A 17,902-nucleotide genomic window follows, 5' to 3' on the forward strand; every position below is an offset into this window, starting at 1 on the left:
TTAACCCCCCCCCCCCCTTAAAAAACTGTCAAATTACTCGAACATAGGCACAAATACAAAATGAACTGGAAGAAATTAATCGAGGACGTATGCAAATCATCATAACACTTCCCAGGTATGTGGACATGGTAAGCACAATTTCATCATGAGCTTTTCTGCCTGCCATCTCACCAATATTATACATTTTGGTTGATTGTGCTGATCCTATTGATCCCGGTCACATTTTGCTTCACACGATTGAAGCTATCTTTGCCTGCATACTGACATAGAGCTATTTGGAGGTCAGTATGTGGGGTGGGATGTGTCAGCTGTTCACTAAATCGCCCCATCACACCAGCAAGGGGAAAAAAGTACCAGAGCCTGTCACGTCGGGGAGTGCGAATGTATGCATGCTCACTTGTTTATACAGTAGGCTTTGTTGAAAAAAATGTTTGCATTTTTGTTGTGATGGTGTTTTATATACATCTATTCTTCTCAGACAAAGATATTTTGTTTTGTCCAGCCAGTGTGAGGATGGATTTCCCTTAGAATACATCTGAGTCAAAGGTGCGTACATCACTGCTGGTGTTTCGTTTCTTGGCATGTGTCTTGACAAAATTCCACACCAGAAGGGAGGGACGAATTCTATTTTAAAATTGAAATTTGAACATATTGGTGTTTTGTGGGAGCCTATCTGTGATTTATAAAGACACTTTTTGGAATATGATATTTGTCTAGCGATGTTAGGCCAAAACGTTAAGTTGAGCTACAGTGAATTTATATCCAGTGGTTTGTCGTTACTCTGTCCAAGTTGTCCTGCAGCTGGCCCTATTTGGAGAACCTTGTAAACATCCTAGCCTTGTTGATAGTGGTATCAGCTGCAACGTCTCAAATTTGATTCCGTCTACTCTCATCTGGTCTCTTGCTTTTTTTTTTAATCTCCACTTTTTCAATTGAGAGCATTCAGTCTGGTGGAGACAGCATCAGAGCTGAGTCTATATTGGTGGTGATGAGCTAAGTCAAGCGAGGTGACAGAGATTAAACTACTCGTCGTTACCGGGGAGGCCGAGCATGCCACCGCGGGGATCTACCGTGCGGTAGTCATGTCATGTGCACTGACTTTTATGTGGCTCTCTTGGATTCTGTAACAATCGTAATAATGTCAATATCACCATAATCAACCATATATTTTTTTTCTCCTTTCTTCTTTCTACATACATTCTTGCTGCTGGAGGCTGTAAATTTCCCCATTGTGGGACGAATAAAGGATATCTTATCTTATCTTATCTTATCTTATAAGCGGCCTTTTAGACTTTTACTGGCTAAAACTCTCAAAGCTAATTGAGAAAAGCAGATATGAAATAAACATTAGCTGCAACTGGTCAAGATCTACAGAGCAGTAGAGTCCTCAAACTGCGGCATCTGATTTTTATTGGTGGTTCATATTTCACATGACAAAATTTTTATTGGTGTGGGTGTCATGCAAGATGCCTCCTCTTGTGTATTTGAATAAGGTAACTGAAATACATTGTAGAAACACCCTTCAGTGTGTAGCATCTTCAGTGGTTGAGTTGATTTATCAAACTTTCTGACAATGTCAATAGGGCACAATTAGCTTTTTCATGACAGAATTTTGATACGGGTCCTGTATTGGATCTTGTCAATGTAGATTCTGTCGGTCAGTTCTTCTTTATTATCAAGGAGTGACCTCTGGAGAGCATTGCCATAATATAGAGCAATTCTGGGTTCTATAATTATTGAAGAATGCTAGCTAATTTAGCTAAAAGCAAAAATACAACATACAGTAGTAGCTCCATTATCCAGAGACTAACCTTTACCTCACATGTGTTTCCAGTGCCAGATGAAAGGTTTCAATCAATCAGAACAAAACCATTTAGATTGTAAGAAGTATGGCAGACAATATACAGGTACCTGGAGGAATAGTAGCAGCCGCAAGTAAGTTCTTCATTTCATTCAATTGCCCACGTGGATCATTGCGTGCACACCAAACATGTTTGTCTTCATGGTTCAGAGAACCGTCTACAGGTGATGAGAGGCTTGGAGGATGTAGAAGTGTCCGAGTGCGAGAGCTGCTCCTTTGAGGTGACCCTCAACTTGTCATACATCGAGGGAGTGTGGACCAGGGATGGCATGCGGCTTAAGTCCAAACCCAACTGTCGCATCAGCACACACGGGAAGACGCATTTGCTCATATTAAGCAGAGTGGCGTTGGCAGATGTGGGCTTGATCTCTTTCCAGGCAAATGGCGTTCAGACCTCCGGCAGACTCACTGTTAGAGGTAGGCTTGGACAATCGACTGACACCAATACAGTCCAAGACAATGACAGGATCAAGTTCAAGATTCAGATTTCGTTAGTACTGCCGAATAGAGATTAAACTAAATGGCTTTAATATGAACCATTCACGAGTTCAGGAGTTTTATTATGATTACGACTTGTTTCTTTAATTTCCTACCAGCTCGGGACATCCGCATTGTCAAGGAACTTCAGGATGTTGACACTATGGAACGTCAGTCCGTCAGCTTCTTGTGTGAAGTAAACCAAGTGGATGTGGATGGTCGGTGGTACAGAGATGACTGTAGAATCCGACCTGGTGACAACATTAAGATTAGACATCAGGGTAAATGACCCATTAATTCATGTCATGTGAATCTATTTTTTTTTCAATACCCTCAAATAAGGCATAATGGTTTTCCTTTTCTTCTCAAATGGTTTCAGGTAAAACCCACACACTGTCTTTTAAGTCGGTCCGGCCGGAGCACGCTGGAGAAATCCGATTCACTGCGGAACGCGTCTCATCTTACGCAACACTTACAGTCAAAGGTGAGTCTGTCGGTGGCTCAAAAGCTGTCCCATTGGGTCATCTGAATTTTACATGAACTCACACAAAATGTGTCATGCATCGACTATAAAACGTCAGTGCAACATACTGTATGTGCCACTACATCAAAGAAAGGACAGTGCAAATTCTTGACACGCGACAGATATGGTGCTGCTTTTTGCTACGTGTACCTGACTCAGCCTGCTGCTCTAATCATCAGAGCTGCCAGTCCAAATAGTGCGTCCACTGAGAGTCAAGATAGCCATGTACCACCACAGAGGCTTGCTGGAGTGCCAAGTATCTCGAGCCAACGCTCAAGTCAAGTGGTACAAGAACAACAAGGAGCTTGTGTCCAGCAAAAAGTACCAACTTGTCAGCCAAGACGTTTACAGGCAGCTCACTATCGATGACGTCTGCTCCTCGGATGAAGACACCTACACCTGTGACACAGGAGATGACAAAACCAGTTGTCAGCTTCTAGTTGAGGGTGAGATATATGTGGGCACTGTATACACATGTCACATGTATGTGGATGCAGTCTGATCACTTAGATTGAAAGACATAGTAGATGTTTTGATGTTTTGATTTCATTTCAAACATTATTTTTTCTTATAGGAAAAAAAAGAGATCATTATATAGAAGATACAGTATGTGTCAATAACAGAAGTGTGCTGTTTGTTGACTGTCCATGCAGAGCAGGCTATGAGCATTGTTCGGGGCATGAGCTCAATGGAAGTGACAGAACCAGAGCCAGCGCTCTTCCAAGTGGAGACAAGCCTGAAGTCAGGAAGGCCGCCGAGATGGACCCTGAATGGGAAAGTGTTGGAGCCCAGCGAAGTGGTGGATATGTATAGGGAGGGAACCATCCACAGCCTCTGCCTCACTTCCACAGACAGCTCCATGTCGGGTCCCGTGGTTTTTGTCGCTGGCAAGAGCCGTTCTTCTGCTGAACTTACGGTAAAAGGTGGGTGGACCGGCCCTCCCCCAAGTACATCCTCCCTGTGATCAGTAGAAGGGTGAAGGTATCGATTTCATTTGGTAAAGTAACTCTCTCCCTGTAGAGCGGCCCCTCCAAGTTGTCCGCAATTTGGAAGATGTGGAAGCCAAGGAGAACAGCTCTGTCACTCTGAGCTGCGAGTTTAACCCCTCCCCCAGGGTGGTGAGGTGGTTTAAAGGTCGTACAGCTTTGAAGACTTCAAATAAGTACAGCATGAGAAGAGATCGGAAACGTGCAGAGCTGACAATCCATGGCTTGGTAGGGATGGATGGAGGGCAGTATCGCTGCATGGCGGGGGGTTCGCAGAGCATAGCACACGTGGAGGTCGAAGGTATGTTGGTCGAATATGATTTATTTATTTATTGAGCCGAGAGCTGATCTGTATTTTTTTTGGTCATAGAGCGAAAGCTGAAGCTGGTCAGACACCTTGAACCAGTGGAACTTGAAGAAGATAGCGTCGCCAGTTTCGCTTGTGAACTCAACTATGTGGTTGCCAACGTCGAGTGGCTCCTCAACAATGTCCGCCTCTATTCCAGCACCACAAACAGGATCCAACACATGGGCACCATGCACAGCCTTTTCATTAAGAAGCTGAGACCGCAGCACAGTCGGGTCACCTTTAGAGCTGGCCTTCTTTCGGAGACGACAACTTTAAAGGTCAAAGGTTAGCCAAAATAATTTCTTCTACTTTTTATTTCTGACAAATATTCCCACCAATGCTAAAATTATGTTTTGTGTTACCGTGTCCATTGCCTTTAGAGCGCCCTGCGGTATTTCTAAGACCTCTGGAAGATGCAGTTGGGGAAGAACAAGGGGAGATCTGCCTTCAGTGTGAAGTTTCCAAAGCGTCTGTGATCCCAGTCTGGAGGAAGAATGGTATTGCCCTGACACCTGATGAAAAGCATGAGTTGTGCCAGTACGGAAGGTCCCTGGCACTGATAATCCATTACTTGAGCAAAGATGATGCTGGGCAGTACACCTGTGATCTGGGCACCAGCCAAACCAAGGCTAAAGTTACTGTACATGGTGGGTTGAAAAGCAGCACAAATAAAATACCCGGGCGGTCCACATTTCAATGACCTTTATTTGATCCATTTACAGATTTACATATCACTATTATCCACCGCTTGAAGACAACGTCCATAATGGAGGGTGAAAGCTGCACTTTTGAATGTCAACTCTCTCACGTTCTTAGTGATGAGCCTTTGTGGACCATCAACGGTCAAGTGGTTGTCTCCAACAGCCACTTCCAGGTCATCAACAATGGTCACAAGTACAAGCTGAGGATTAAAGATGCAGTTTTGTCCAACGCTGGAGAAGTGATCTTTGGAATTAAAGACTTAAGCTGCAGGACAATGCTCTTTGTCAAAGGTGAATAGCCAGTATTACAATCATTGCAAGATGAATCTATAACAAAAAAAATAGATGAGTGTATTGCCTAATATGTTTACTGTGATGTTAGAGAGGCCAGTGCACATTTTTAGGGATCTGCTGAATGTCAAGACTGTACCAGGTGAGGATGCGGAGCTGAATTGTGAGATCACCAAACCTGAGGTCAGCATCCACTGGCTGAAAAATGGCCATATGATCAGGCAGAGTCACAAATATAAGATGAGCGTGGAAAAGAACCTGGCAAGGCTGATAGTCAAGAATACCACGATCAGAGACTCAGGAGAGTACTGCTGTCAGGCTGATGGGGTTTCCTCCCATGCCAAACTGGAGGTTAGAGGTAAGTGCTGGAGAAAAATATTGTTCTGGAATATTGAGATTTTTCTTCAAAAAGATGTCACTGATGCCATGGCATCTCCAATTCAACTGCCATGGCGCCATATCTAATTAGAAGGCTACAGTATTCCTAGGATTGCTACGCTCAGCATTCACACACAATTTCTAAAATGTGTATCATTCCAGATCTGCAGCACTCATTCGAGAAGGAGTTAAAAGACAGCAAAGCAGAGGAAAAAGGTAAAGTGACCCTGGAGTGCGAGACCAGACAGCCAGCCAAAAGAGTGACCTGGCTCAAGGGCATGATGCAGCTGAGGTCGAGCAGGAAATATGTCATGAGGCAGAAGGGTGTGGTGCTTTCCCTCACCATCACTTATCTGGAGAAATCGGACACAGATATCTACACGTGTGATGTTGGGACCATGCAGAGCCGTGCGCAGCTGACTGTGCAGGGTGAGGAAAACACTGGTCACTCATTGAATGAATTCTCGTTTGAGATCGTAGCTTTCATCTCTTGCAAGCCCATCGAGCAACGCAGTTTTCCGACCAGAAAATGGCATTTTGAAGCCGCACAAATATTATTAAACTTCAGACAACGTGCCCCTGTTGTCAAGGAAGAAGAGAATTCTACTGGCCACTCTCGATATAGTTTGCTGTTGGTGAAGAAAAAAAAGAAGTACTGTGGATATTGGAACTACTCACAGCCAAAGTAGTTGCAGACAAAAAACCTGTTCCAGAATCCGTACACCTGTTCCAGAATCCGTACACCACTCGTCCAAATCACTTGGTGTGCAGCTGATTTTAATCCGCTTTGTGGGAATTCGTAAAGGTTTGGGGTATGGGTCAAGAAAGAACTCACAACATTTAAGTTCAGTTCAGGACTAAATTAGGCATTCATTACAGTATTTTTAAAAACCCAACATAATTGATCACTGATACCTGTACTGCCTCAAACTGATAGCATCAAATATTTTGGTAACCTTATTAACAAAGGATTTATGAGAGATTTCTCATCCCTTTTTTTTTTGTCTGACAGGCCAGAGGGTGGTGATTCTAGATGAACTGGAGGACATTGAGTGCCTTGAAAGTGATACAGTCACCTTCAAATGTCAAATCTGTCCCAGTGACTACACAGCAGTAAAGTGGTACTTGGACGAGACTCTACTCTACAATAATCAGCTTAATGAAATCCAGATGCTGGCGGGTGGCTACCACACGCTGACATTTAGACAGCTAGCCCGCAAAGATACTGGTACCATTTCGTTTTCAGCCGGTGACAAACGATCATATGCGTCACTGTTGGTCAGAGGTGAGGATTCGTCTTTATTCTTATGTTCTCGGTCCATTTCATTTGGTCTTGAGTTGGTTTGACTTGTTCACATTGACAGAGAGACGTCCAACAATTTGCAAAGCCCTCGAGGACTGTGAGGCTATTGAAGGAGGGGGTCTAGTTTTGTCCTGCGTGACCTCAAAGCCATGCCACATCCTCTGGTACAAAGATTGTTGCTTGATGTGGAACTCGTCAAGGTACTTTGCAAGTCGTTCGGGATGTGAGGCTCGGCTGGCAATTCGAGAGGTCTGCCAAAGTGATGCTGGGGTGTATGAGTGCAGTGCTGGATCTGTTTCAACAAGGGCTGTTGTAACCGTCAAAGGTATCAATGGGAATTTTCAGATAATATTCTGAAATGATAATTTGCTTTCCAAAGTTTGCCTAATGTTCCTACCTCCTTTTAGCTATCCCAGCTGAATTCACGAAGCCTCTGCAGGACGTAGAGTCCCGAGAAGGTGAAACCGCTACATTGACCTGTGAATACTCTCTGCCGGGAGTCCAATTCCACTGGAAAAAAGGCAGTGAGAGCCTCAGGCCTGGAGACAAGTACGTGATGAAACAGAGACAGACCATCAATTCACTCATCATCCGAGCTGTGAAGCCGGAGGACTCGGGGGAGTACACCTGTCAATGCAGGGGCCACCACACTACAGCAAAGCTCAAAGTGCAAGGTAAAGCCATGTACCTTATCGTGGTCTACGTCAGTTCTTTTTTTTTCATTCGTTTTAACATTTCCACTTTCTTTTCACTTTCACCAACCTCTCATCCTTATTTTTTTCCCTTTGCTTTCTAGCCATTCCGATTACATTCATCCAGCAACTGAAGAACCTGCATGCAGAGGAAGGGAGCAATGTCATTTTGCGATGCGAACTCTCCAAATCTGGAATACCAATCGAATGGATGAGAGGCCAAGAAGTGTTGAAGAATGGAGTGAAGTACCAGATGAGAAGATGGGAGACAACATTAGAGCTTTTGATATGGAAAGCTGTTCCTGAAGACAGTGGACTTTACAAGTGTTTGTGTGCTGATCAGGTCACATCCGCCACTGTCAAAGTCAAAGGTAGCAAGTATTCTATTGCCAAAGTACCTCAGAATCTCGATTCATTGGTACTAAATATTGCATAACATTCCTCAGCTCTGCCACTCACCTTCAAGCAGAAGCTGCACAACGTAAGCTTCGAGGAGGGCAATATGGCAACGTTGAGATGTGAGCTTTCCAAAGCATCTCTCTTTGTGGAGTGGTGGAAGGGCGGTGATGAGCTCATCAAGAATAGTGACAAATATCACATGCGCCAGAGTGACACACTGATCGAACTGAGGATCCTAGATGTGACGCCAGAAGACAGCAACATCTACACCTGCATTTGTGGGAGCATAGAAACCACAGCGACCCTCACTGTGAATGGTACACTGCTTAGTTAACCTGACATGTGTCCGTTATTGGTATTAATAAGCACGGTATTAAGATTCATTCATCAAAATACAATGTACATTTTAAAGAAACTTTTATAAATGCGATATTATTGAGTGAGGAGCAATATGCATATTTCCGTGTCGTTCTTTAGCACTCCCCATCACCTTCAAGCAAAAGCTGAAGAACCTTCAAGTGGAAGAAGGACACAACATCACGCTGTCTTGTGAGATCTCCAAGCCTGGCGTTGCTGTGGAGTGGAGGCTCGCCGGTGAGCTTCTTGAGGATGGGGAAAAGTACCAGATGAAGCAGAGAGGCTCCGTGCTCACCCTGACGATCAGAGATGCTCTGCCGGAGGACAGCGGCATATACGCCTGTGTCTGCAGAGACCAGAAGACAAAGGCCACAGTTAAAGTCGTTGGTATGTAATACAGTATTATAGGTTTCTTGCTGTGACTATTTTGAAACGCAAGTACGGAATCTTAAGTACAAAAGTTCTTATACCTACGATTGCTCAGCGTTGCATCGTGAATAACTGTGTATTTCAAGAGTACATGATCTGAAACAAGGGAATTTAGTCCCCTAATGTTCTCTGGCAGCCCATAGGGGAGCTGATCCTCACTTTGAAAAGCACTGCTCTAAAATGTTGCCACTATGGCAACTGAACTTTTTAGGACATGGCAAAAACACTGTATTTACTAATCAGCGATTGTGTTAGGCCAGTTAGTTCTCACTACATCTTTCTTGTTGATATTACAAGATCCCTGAGCACTTAAATGGAAAATAAAACCACAGGAACACGCCAAAAATCTTATAGACGTTTCAAATGTGAGACCAGCTCCATATATTTGAATACTTGTGTCGTTGTTTGATGTTAGTATTACCATCCGTTCTCCATATAGCAGATTATTGGTCATCAATACTTTTGCTTGATTGTGTGCCACAAACTGGAACATTTTCTTTGTTCCCGTGAAGCGATCCCCGCCACGTTTAAAGGGAGTCTGAAAAGCCAGGAGGCGGAGGAGGGCAGTAGTGTGACACTCCGCTGCCAATTGTCAAAAACAGATGCCCGAGTAGAATGGCAGAAAAATGGACAGGTGCTGTCTGAGGAGATGTCCGGAAGAAAGTATCAGTTGAAGCTTGAAGGGCAGACAGCTGAGCTGACCATTGTCAGCGTAGAAGTGGAGGATGCGGGGAGGTACAGCTGTATTACAGGAGATGAGAAAACAACTGCCGAACTCAAAGTGAAATGTCAGTAAAATCAACACGCCAGCAAATTTAAAATATCGTATGCGATTTTGATGCCGATGACATGAATCTGCATGTGCTCTGCCAAACAGCACTTCCAGTCACATTCAAACATGGGCTCAAGAATTTGGAGGTGAAGGAAGGCGACAGGGGGCTTTTCTGCTGTGAGCTCTCCAAACCTGGAGCTCCAGTGGAGTGGAGGAAAGGTCGTGTACTTCTGAGCAGTGGAGGCAAGTATGAGATGAAGCAGGAAGGGCCTTACACCAAGATGGTTGTCAACAACGTGCAAGACAGCGATGCTGGGAAATACTTTTGCAAAACTAAGGACAGCCAATCAACTGCAGAGCTGTCTGTCCAGGGTGAGTCACCACAACCCCGTATCATATTACATGCTGATTTATATATAGCGCTTGATATTAAATTCATTCATTCATTCATCTTCCGAGCCGCTTGATCCTCACTAGGGTCGCGGGGGGTGCTGGAGCCTATCCCAGCTGTCTGCGGGCAGTAGGCGGGGGACACCCTGAATCGGTTGCCAGCCAATCGCAGGGCACACAGAAACGAACAACCATTCGCACTCACACTCACACCTAGGGACAATTTAGAGTGTTCAATCAACCTGCCACGCATATTTTTGGAATGTGGGAGGAAACCGGAGCACCCGGAGAAAACCCACGCAGGCCCGGGGAGAACATGCAAACTCCACACAGGGAGGCCGGAGCTGGAATCGAACCCGGTACCTCTGCACTGTGAAGCCGACGTGCTAACCACTGGACTACCGGGCCGCCCTGATATTAAATTAAAATTATTAATTATATTAAAACATCCTGCTTTAATTTTGTTTGCCAAATGAATTAAAAAATTAAAAAAGATAATTGTTGTCAATAAGATCCTCATGTGACCTATGTAAAACCAAATACAGCAGTTGGGAAAATTATTTTACGTTTCACATAAAAATCACAGGACTGCATTGCCCTGCCCTTGGAATATTTGTCGGGTACATTTTGATTCTGAAGGATGAATATCAGATAATACAATGCACTTCTGGATTATTAGCGTGGGAAGGAATACGGATCATTTCTTTCTTTCCATATATCTTTAATCTGACACTGTGTTTGTCTTGCACACACACGAAACTTGATCATAAAGACAAGCGCAAGTGGTACCGTGTCTCTATATACATCAAGATGGAATATTGATGTGGCGGGTCCAAAATTCCTGGCAGCAGCTTGTCCTCGCATATTTTTGTTCCCTTTTTTTCTGTAAGACTTTTTCTGCCTGACAGGTTTACCACCACGTTTCACGCTCATGCTTGCCAACCAGGAGGTGATTGAAGGCAACAGTGTGTTTCTGCGCTGTGAGCTGAACAAACCTGCCCACTCAGTGGAGTGGAGGAGAGGATGCTTGGTGTTGAGGCAAGGAGACAAGTACCAGATGAGGAAAAAGGATTTGCAGCTGGAGATGACTATTAATGATGTCACTCTCGAAGATGCTGGTGATTACACCTGTACTTGTGGTGAAGAAACTACTACAGCTTTCCTTGCAGTGAACGGTCAGTATTCAGCAGTGCATTTGTGATCATATAATAATAATGATATAATAATAATAATAATAATAATAATAATAATAATAATAATAATAATAATAATAATAATAATAATAATAATAATAAAGGCTGTTGTGGGTTAAATGAGAGTGAATTTCAGTGGCGACTACTTTTTCTAGGACTTTGAAAATGAAGGATAAATTGGAAATGAGGCGGAGGTTAGCTGTTGGGGTCTGAACCAAATTTTTTTCCAGAACAGTGGTAACAGCTGCATTTGTAAACAGTTGTTTGTAACAGTTTGTAAACATTGGGACTATCTCTCTCTCACACACACACATACATATACAGCGTATATATATATATATATATATATATATATATATATATATATATATATATATATATATATATATATATATATATATATATATGTATGCATGTATATATGTATACATACATACATATATATACACACATACATGCATGCAGCTGGCTAAGAAGCCAGCTCAATGGCAAGAATAAGACCCGGGCAATAAACAGCTATGCCCTGCCAGTGATCAGATACCCTGCAGGAATAATAAGGTGGCCAAAAGAAGAGATTCAGACCACAGACGTTAAAACCCGAAAGCTCGCATGGAGGGTTCCATCCCAAATCCAGCACCCTGAGACTGTACGCAAGCCGAAAGGAAGGAGGCCGGGGACCAGTGAGTGTGAGAGCCACTGTCCAGGATGAAACATCCAAGCTCCATGAATACATAAAGGAGAAGGCTTCAATGGATGACGTACTCAGAGAATGTCTCAGACAATGGGGAACAGAGGATGAGGCGCTGGAAGAGGGACCATCATGGGAGGACAAGCCCCTACACGGGATGTACCACCGCGCCATAACGGAAGTTGCTGATCTTGAGAAGTCCTATCAGTGGCTGGAGCGAGCTGGCCTGAAGGACAGCACAGAGGCACTCATCCTGGCTGCTCAGGAGCAGGCCCTGAGCACCAGAGCCATTGAGGCCCAGATATACCACACCAGACAAGACCCAAGGTGTAGGTTGTGCAAAGAGGCACCTGAGACGATCCAACACATAACTGCAGGGTGTAAGATGCTGGCAGGGAAAGCCTACATGGAACGCCATAACCAGGTGCCTGGCATAGTCTACCGAAACATCTGTGCGGAGTATGGACTGGAAACCTCAAGGTCAAAATGGGAAACACCTCCGAAGGTGGTGGAGAATGACAGAGCAAAGATCCTGTGGGACTTCCAGATCCAGACTGACAAGATGGTAATGGCGAACCAACCAGATATCATGATCATAGATCAAGGGCAGAGGAAAGCCGTTGTAGTGGATGTAGCGGTCCCAAGTGATGGAAACATCAGAAAGAAGGAACACAAGAAACTCGAGAAATACCAAGGGCTCAGAGAGGAGCTGGAGAGAGCCTGGAAGGTAAAGGTGACAGTCGTGCCTGTGGTGGTCGCAGCACTCGGGGCAGTGACCCTCAAACTAGATGAGTGGTTGCAACAGATCAACATTGGACATCTCAGTCCAGAAATGTGCAGTGCTGGGAACAGCAAAGATACTGCACAGAACCCTCAAGCTTCCTGGCCTCTGGTAGAGGACCCAAGCTGAATGAGGGATGGACACCACCCGAGGGGTGAGACGAGGATTAAAAAAAATATATATATATATATACTGTATATATATGGGTACATGTGAAACTCAAAACACACAACATCAACAATTCATCCAAAGACAAGTCAAAGCTTTGTGAAGCTAATGATTACGTACGGAAAATATTACAGCGTTCAATCTTTGGTAATCTCTCTTTTTTTCCCCAATTAGAACGGCCTGTCAAATTCCTCCATGAACTGAGTAACATTGAAGTGCAAGAAGGCAACGGGGTAACACTTTGCTGCCAGCTCTCCAAAGCAGGGCTCACTGCTCAGTGGATGAAGGGAGATGAGTTGTTAACCAATGGTGAGAGGTATCAGCTGAAGCAGAGAGGCTCCACACTGGAGCTGCTCATCGACAAGAGTCAGCCTGAAGACAGTGGTATTTACAGCTGCATCTGTGAAGACATTAAAACTACTGCTACAATCATCATAACCGGTGAGAGACGGTGCACCTCATGGAAACACAAGTCGACATACGTAAACATTTTGTACAACTAATGCCCACAGCGTTAGCCCATCAAAAAGAACATCTTCAATATGTTTATGCTTAAGGATTCTGTGGTGATGTCAAAGTGCACTGCATCACACTGAGAGCCGTTTACAGTATTCTATTTTACTTTGTTTAGCTGCAGCCATCCATCCATCGTCCATCCTTGATATCACATATCTGAGTAATTAGAGTCACTGGTGAGTTGGAGAAGAAGTCGGTATAACCTGGACTCCAACCAATCACAGATCAGAAATAGAGAACCAATGATTCAGACCTACCTAAATAAATACACTGTATTTACAAACAGGATAAGCAAAGCGCTCAGAACGAATCAAGGGAGTTGTACCCCACTGCAAACTACAACAACAATAACCCCATGGTTAAAAATAAACAGTAACTCTCTGTCAAAGAGAGACTATTTGCTAGCGCCATTAGGTCTCATTGGATTGCACAAACAAATTTCCTATTGTCCCCACAGCAATTCCAGTGATGTTCAAGCAAAAGTTGAAGAACCAAGAAACAGTGGAGGAGAGCAGTGTGATGCTCTACTGCGAGCTCTCCAAACCAGGAGTTCCGGTTGAGTGGAGAAAGGATGCTCAGCTCCTGAGGGAGGGAGCCAAATATCAGATGAAGCAAGAGGGCAGGGTGTGTGAGATGCTGATCGCAGATCTTACTCTCAAGGATACTGGCGAATACAGCTGCTCTGGTGGTTCAGCTGTTACTTCCGCTGAGATCAAAGTAAGAGGTAGGCTCCAGTCAAGTCAAAACGCATTACCTGTGAAAAAAGTCATCGTTTATTTGGTGAGTTCACGTGAACACCAAGAATCGGGAATGCAGTTCCACCCAATTAATTAATATTAGCAATGATACACGCAATATAGTCACACAGACAGTATAATCGGGAGTGCCATTTTTGGTACATCTACACCCTGTAGAGTAAACACATCCAGCATAATTGTGTGTACCTAAGACGGTGTTCAGCAAATGTAAAAAAGATTTGGAAATCTCTTTGATTTTCATGTGTTGCTTTCCACCAGCTCTTCCGGTTACATTTAAGCAAGAAGTTCAGAATTTGGAGCTGAAGGAAGGTGACAGTGGAGTGTTCTGCTGCGAGTTGTCCAAACCTGACGCACCAGTGGACTGGAGGAAAGGAAGAGTCATCCTTAAGCCTGGTTACAAATATGAAATGAAACAGGAGGGAAATTTCACCAAACTGTTTGTCAACCATGTAGAAGAATGTGACGCTGGGAAGTACACTTGCAAGACAAAAGACAGCCAATCAACTGCTGAGCTCATCGTGATAGGTGAGTGATCTCACATCTACGATAATACAACCAACTGTCTCATCCGGATGTTCACAATAAGATGCATTTCCAGCACCTCCCATCACATTCAAAACCAAGTTAAAGAACCTCCAAGTGGAAGAGGAGAACAGCGTGACATTGATATGTGAATTGTCCAAACCCGGCCTTTCTGTTGAGTGGAGGAAAGGCCAGGAGCTGCTGAAGAATAATTTCAAATACCAGCTAAGAAATCGAAACAGCATGCTGGAGCTGACCATCAAAAACACCCAGCTGGACGACAGTGGAGTCTACAGTTGTATCTATGGTGATACCAAGACCGTAGCCAACATCACTGTGACACGTAAGAGATGATCGCTACGTTTAAGTATGCATGTTGTGGAATCGTACTTATTTTCTCCATCCTACATCCACAGCTATTCCCCTCACCTTTAAGATGGGTTTGAAGAACCAGGAGGCCGCTGAAGGAGGCAACGTGACCCTACGATGTGAACTGTCCAGGAGTGGGATGTCTGTACAGTGGTGGAAGGGAGAGGACCAGCTCCATCAAGGTGGGAGGTATCAGATGACCCTCAAGGAGAACGTAGCTGAGATGAGCATCAGAAACATCCAGCCGGAGGACGTTGGGGAGTACAGTTGTGTCTTTGGCGAGCAGAAGACAACTGCTGAAGTGAATGTGAGAGGTATTCAATATGCTTCTTGTTTTTGAAATTCTTGTTCATGAAAATGTACAAAAACTCGAATGATTTGTCACAGAGCTTGCACAGACACTGATGATCCTCTTGCGTATTTCATTGAAATGTTGTCGCCTGAAAGGATAGCTTTTCAATTGTGTCAAAATACACTGCGGTGGTTTTTCATGGCCATCATTGAAGTAGATGTAAAGCAGTGGGAATGTTCTTACCGTAAAATGATGCTATATGCAGCACTAAATATTGTATACAGTAAGGATAGTAAACATGCTTAATGTGAGTTAACATACGTAAATGTTTTTTTTACATTATTTGTCAAGAAGAGAACAAGAGAGAGAAAAAAAATGAAACACTCACCATATGAAACATTCATAAGTCTTTGTCCCTTTCCCAAAACTCTTATCTTAGGTACTGGCAAGCGTAGCAAGATAAAACTGGTTGAAATATGAAATCTTAATCATTCATTGTCAGACTACAGTATATTAATAATTGTGTTAATATTTTATGTGAGAGCACAATAGAGTACTGTATTATATGTTGCCTGTCAAATGCTGCCTCATTTCCCCATTTTAATTGTCTTGTCATCTCAAGTCAAGTCAAGTCAACAGTATTTATAGAGCACTTACAAACAGCCATCGCTGCATACAAAGTGCTGTACATGGAGCGATTTAACATTTCAGTAAGTCTATTCTCAAGTAATATCTCTTTTTTTTTCCCTCTTATGCTAGCGGCGGCATCCGTTTTCTTTGAGAAGGAACTGGAGAGCCAAGCGGTGACAGAGGGCAAATCGGTGCTGCTGTCATGTGAAGTTTCCAGTGCAAATGTCCCGGTCACTTGGAAGAAGGACAACACGGTCATTGAAGCTGGGGCACGACTAATTATTACCAAAAAAGGACCTATGCATATGCTGGCGATCAAGGAGCTGAACCTGGAGGATGCTGGCGAATACTGTTGCATCACCAGGGGCAAGAAGACCGCTGCCAAGTTGATTGTGAGGGGTATGTCAAAGTGCAATAATCTCCCCCAGTTTTTATCATTACAGTATTGTAAAAATTCTCCCACTCCATTGCTTCACCGGTATCTGTCTCTGCCTTTCTCCTCCACAGAGCGGGTACGAATCGTTACAGAGCTTAAAGACATCACTGTAACTGCGGGGGAAGATGCCATGTTTGTGTGCGAGCTGAGCCATGCCAATGTGAATGAGGGTGTGTGGTGGCTGGACTCCAGTCCGCTGCAGAGGAACGATATGAACCAGATGACATGCCAAGGTCGCACACACCGACTTGTTCTCACCATGACAACACCTGACGAGACAGGCATTGTGGCATTTGTGATCGGGGAAGAAAGGACATCGGCGAGTCTTTTGGTGGTGCCAAAGGTCAAAGGTGGGAAGAAATGTATCTATCAAGTCCTATTGAGAAGATTTGTTCATCTAAAGAGATATTTTGATTTTCAGTTTTATTTGAGGAGAAGCCTCAAGATGTTCGAATCTCAGAAGGAGAAATTGCTACTTTGTCCTGCACAACCTCTGACTTCACCACCCCGGTTACCTGGAGGCACAACCATATCCCTCTCCGAAATGGCGACAAATTTGAGATACGAAAGGAGGGAAAAGTCAACTTACTGCTCATCCATGCCGTGGAGCCCCGGGATGCTGGAGTTTACTCTTGTGATACAGGCGATGCACAGGCCAGTGCCAAGCTTACTGTGACAGGTAATACAGGGAGGGATGCAGCATTCCAAAGTGAAGGTGTGTCCATTTGTATCATTTCTCTTTCCGTGTCCAGAGCTGCCCCCATTCTTCCAGGAAGAGTTGCAAAGCATTGAGACTGAGGAGGGAGGTATCGCCTCCCTGCGCTGTGAACTGTCCAAAATCGGGTTGCCAGTACAATGGAGGAAGAACAGTTTGCCACTTCGGGCTGGCAGGAAGTACGAGATGAAGCAGGATGGCTGCTTCCTTCAGCTTTACATCAAGGAGCTTAAACTTGAGGACAGTGGCAGCTACACCTGTCAAGCAGGAAATGCAGAAACTACTGCTACTGTTACAGTCAAAGGTACGTTGAAGTTCATCAAGCAAATCAAGCGCATGCTGTACAATATACAAAAGCATTCTCTCCCAAAAGTGTTATATGGGCTTCATCTCAGGGCTCTGTGCAGGCTGCCAGTAGTTTTTATGGATCGATCTTGCTGCATATCTATCATATACTGTACGTACTCTGCAACTGAGTGGCAACCAGTCCAGGGTGTACCTCACTTTTACCAAAGTCAGTCGGGATAGGCTTCAGCTCATCCCCGACCCTAATGAGAACACGCAATGTCAAAACTGATTGATGGATGATGGATTCAGTTTGGCTTTCGTTGTATTAACATTTTGGACATTTAATGTCCATTATTGCCCAGAGCTACGGCCGTTCTTCAAGAAAGATTTGGAAAATGTGCGGGCGGATGAGGGCGGCTCCGTTTCTTTGAGCTGTGAGGTGTCTAAACCTGGATTGCCAGTTCAATGGAAAAAGAACAAGCTTCCTCTGAGCGCCAACAGGAGGTATGAGATGAAGCAAGATGGCTGCCTTTTCCAGTTTAGCATTGTGGACCTCAAACCTGAAGACAGTGGCAGCTACTCATGTCATGTAGGAAGTGTAGAATCAACTGCAACTATCATAGTGAAAGGTAGGAAAA

General features: G+C 44.1%; 1 protein-coding gene across 1 annotated transcript in view; it reads left to right on the forward strand.

Annotated features, from left to right (window-relative positions):
* Positions 1-1,547: 1,547 nt before the first annotated feature.
* Positions 1,548-17,902, forward strand: part of obscna (obscurin, cytoskeletal calmodulin and titin-interacting RhoGEF a) — a 43,008-nt gene continuing 26,653 nt past the window's right edge. Inside the window, exons 1-30 of the mRNA XM_052074926.1 lie at positions 1,548-2,278; positions 2,458-2,619; positions 2,718-2,822; positions 3,041-3,307; positions 3,515-3,784; positions 3,882-4,148; positions 4,218-4,481; positions 4,577-4,843; positions 4,919-5,188; positions 5,280-5,546; positions 5,729-5,995; positions 6,579-6,851; positions 6,931-7,194; positions 7,277-7,543; positions 7,666-7,932; positions 8,008-8,277; positions 8,438-8,704; positions 9,259-9,534; positions 9,624-9,890; positions 10,817-11,083; positions 12,913-13,179; positions 13,712-13,978; positions 14,271-14,537; positions 14,611-14,877; positions 14,951-15,217; positions 15,955-16,224; positions 16,333-16,611; positions 16,683-16,940; positions 17,014-17,280; positions 17,627-17,893. Of these exons, the coding sequence (XP_051930886.1) occupies positions 2,029-2,278; positions 2,458-2,619; positions 2,718-2,822; positions 3,041-3,307; positions 3,515-3,784; positions 3,882-4,148; positions 4,218-4,481; positions 4,577-4,843; positions 4,919-5,188; positions 5,280-5,546; positions 5,729-5,995; positions 6,579-6,851; positions 6,931-7,194; positions 7,277-7,543; positions 7,666-7,932; positions 8,008-8,277; positions 8,438-8,704; positions 9,259-9,534; positions 9,624-9,890; positions 10,817-11,083; positions 12,913-13,179; positions 13,712-13,978; positions 14,271-14,537; positions 14,611-14,877; positions 14,951-15,217; positions 15,955-16,224; positions 16,333-16,611; positions 16,683-16,940; positions 17,014-17,280; positions 17,627-17,893 (7,750 nt within the window). The 5' untranslated portion in view covers positions 1,548-2,028. The remainder of the gene's footprint in view (positions 2,279-2,457; positions 2,620-2,717; positions 2,823-3,040; positions 3,308-3,514; positions 3,785-3,881; positions 4,149-4,217; positions 4,482-4,576; positions 4,844-4,918; positions 5,189-5,279; positions 5,547-5,728; positions 5,996-6,578; positions 6,852-6,930; positions 7,195-7,276; positions 7,544-7,665; positions 7,933-8,007; positions 8,278-8,437; positions 8,705-9,258; positions 9,535-9,623; positions 9,891-10,816; positions 11,084-12,912; positions 13,180-13,711; positions 13,979-14,270; positions 14,538-14,610; positions 14,878-14,950; positions 15,218-15,954; positions 16,225-16,332; positions 16,612-16,682; positions 16,941-17,013; positions 17,281-17,626; positions 17,894-17,902) is intronic.

The sequence above is a fragment of the Hippocampus zosterae genome, chromosome 8 (genome assembly GCF_025434085.1).
Source record: "Hippocampus zosterae strain Florida chromosome 8, ASM2543408v3, whole genome shotgun sequence".
In the NCBI taxonomy this organism is placed as follows: domain Eukaryota; kingdom Metazoa; phylum Chordata; class Actinopteri; order Syngnathiformes; family Syngnathidae; genus Hippocampus; species Hippocampus zosterae.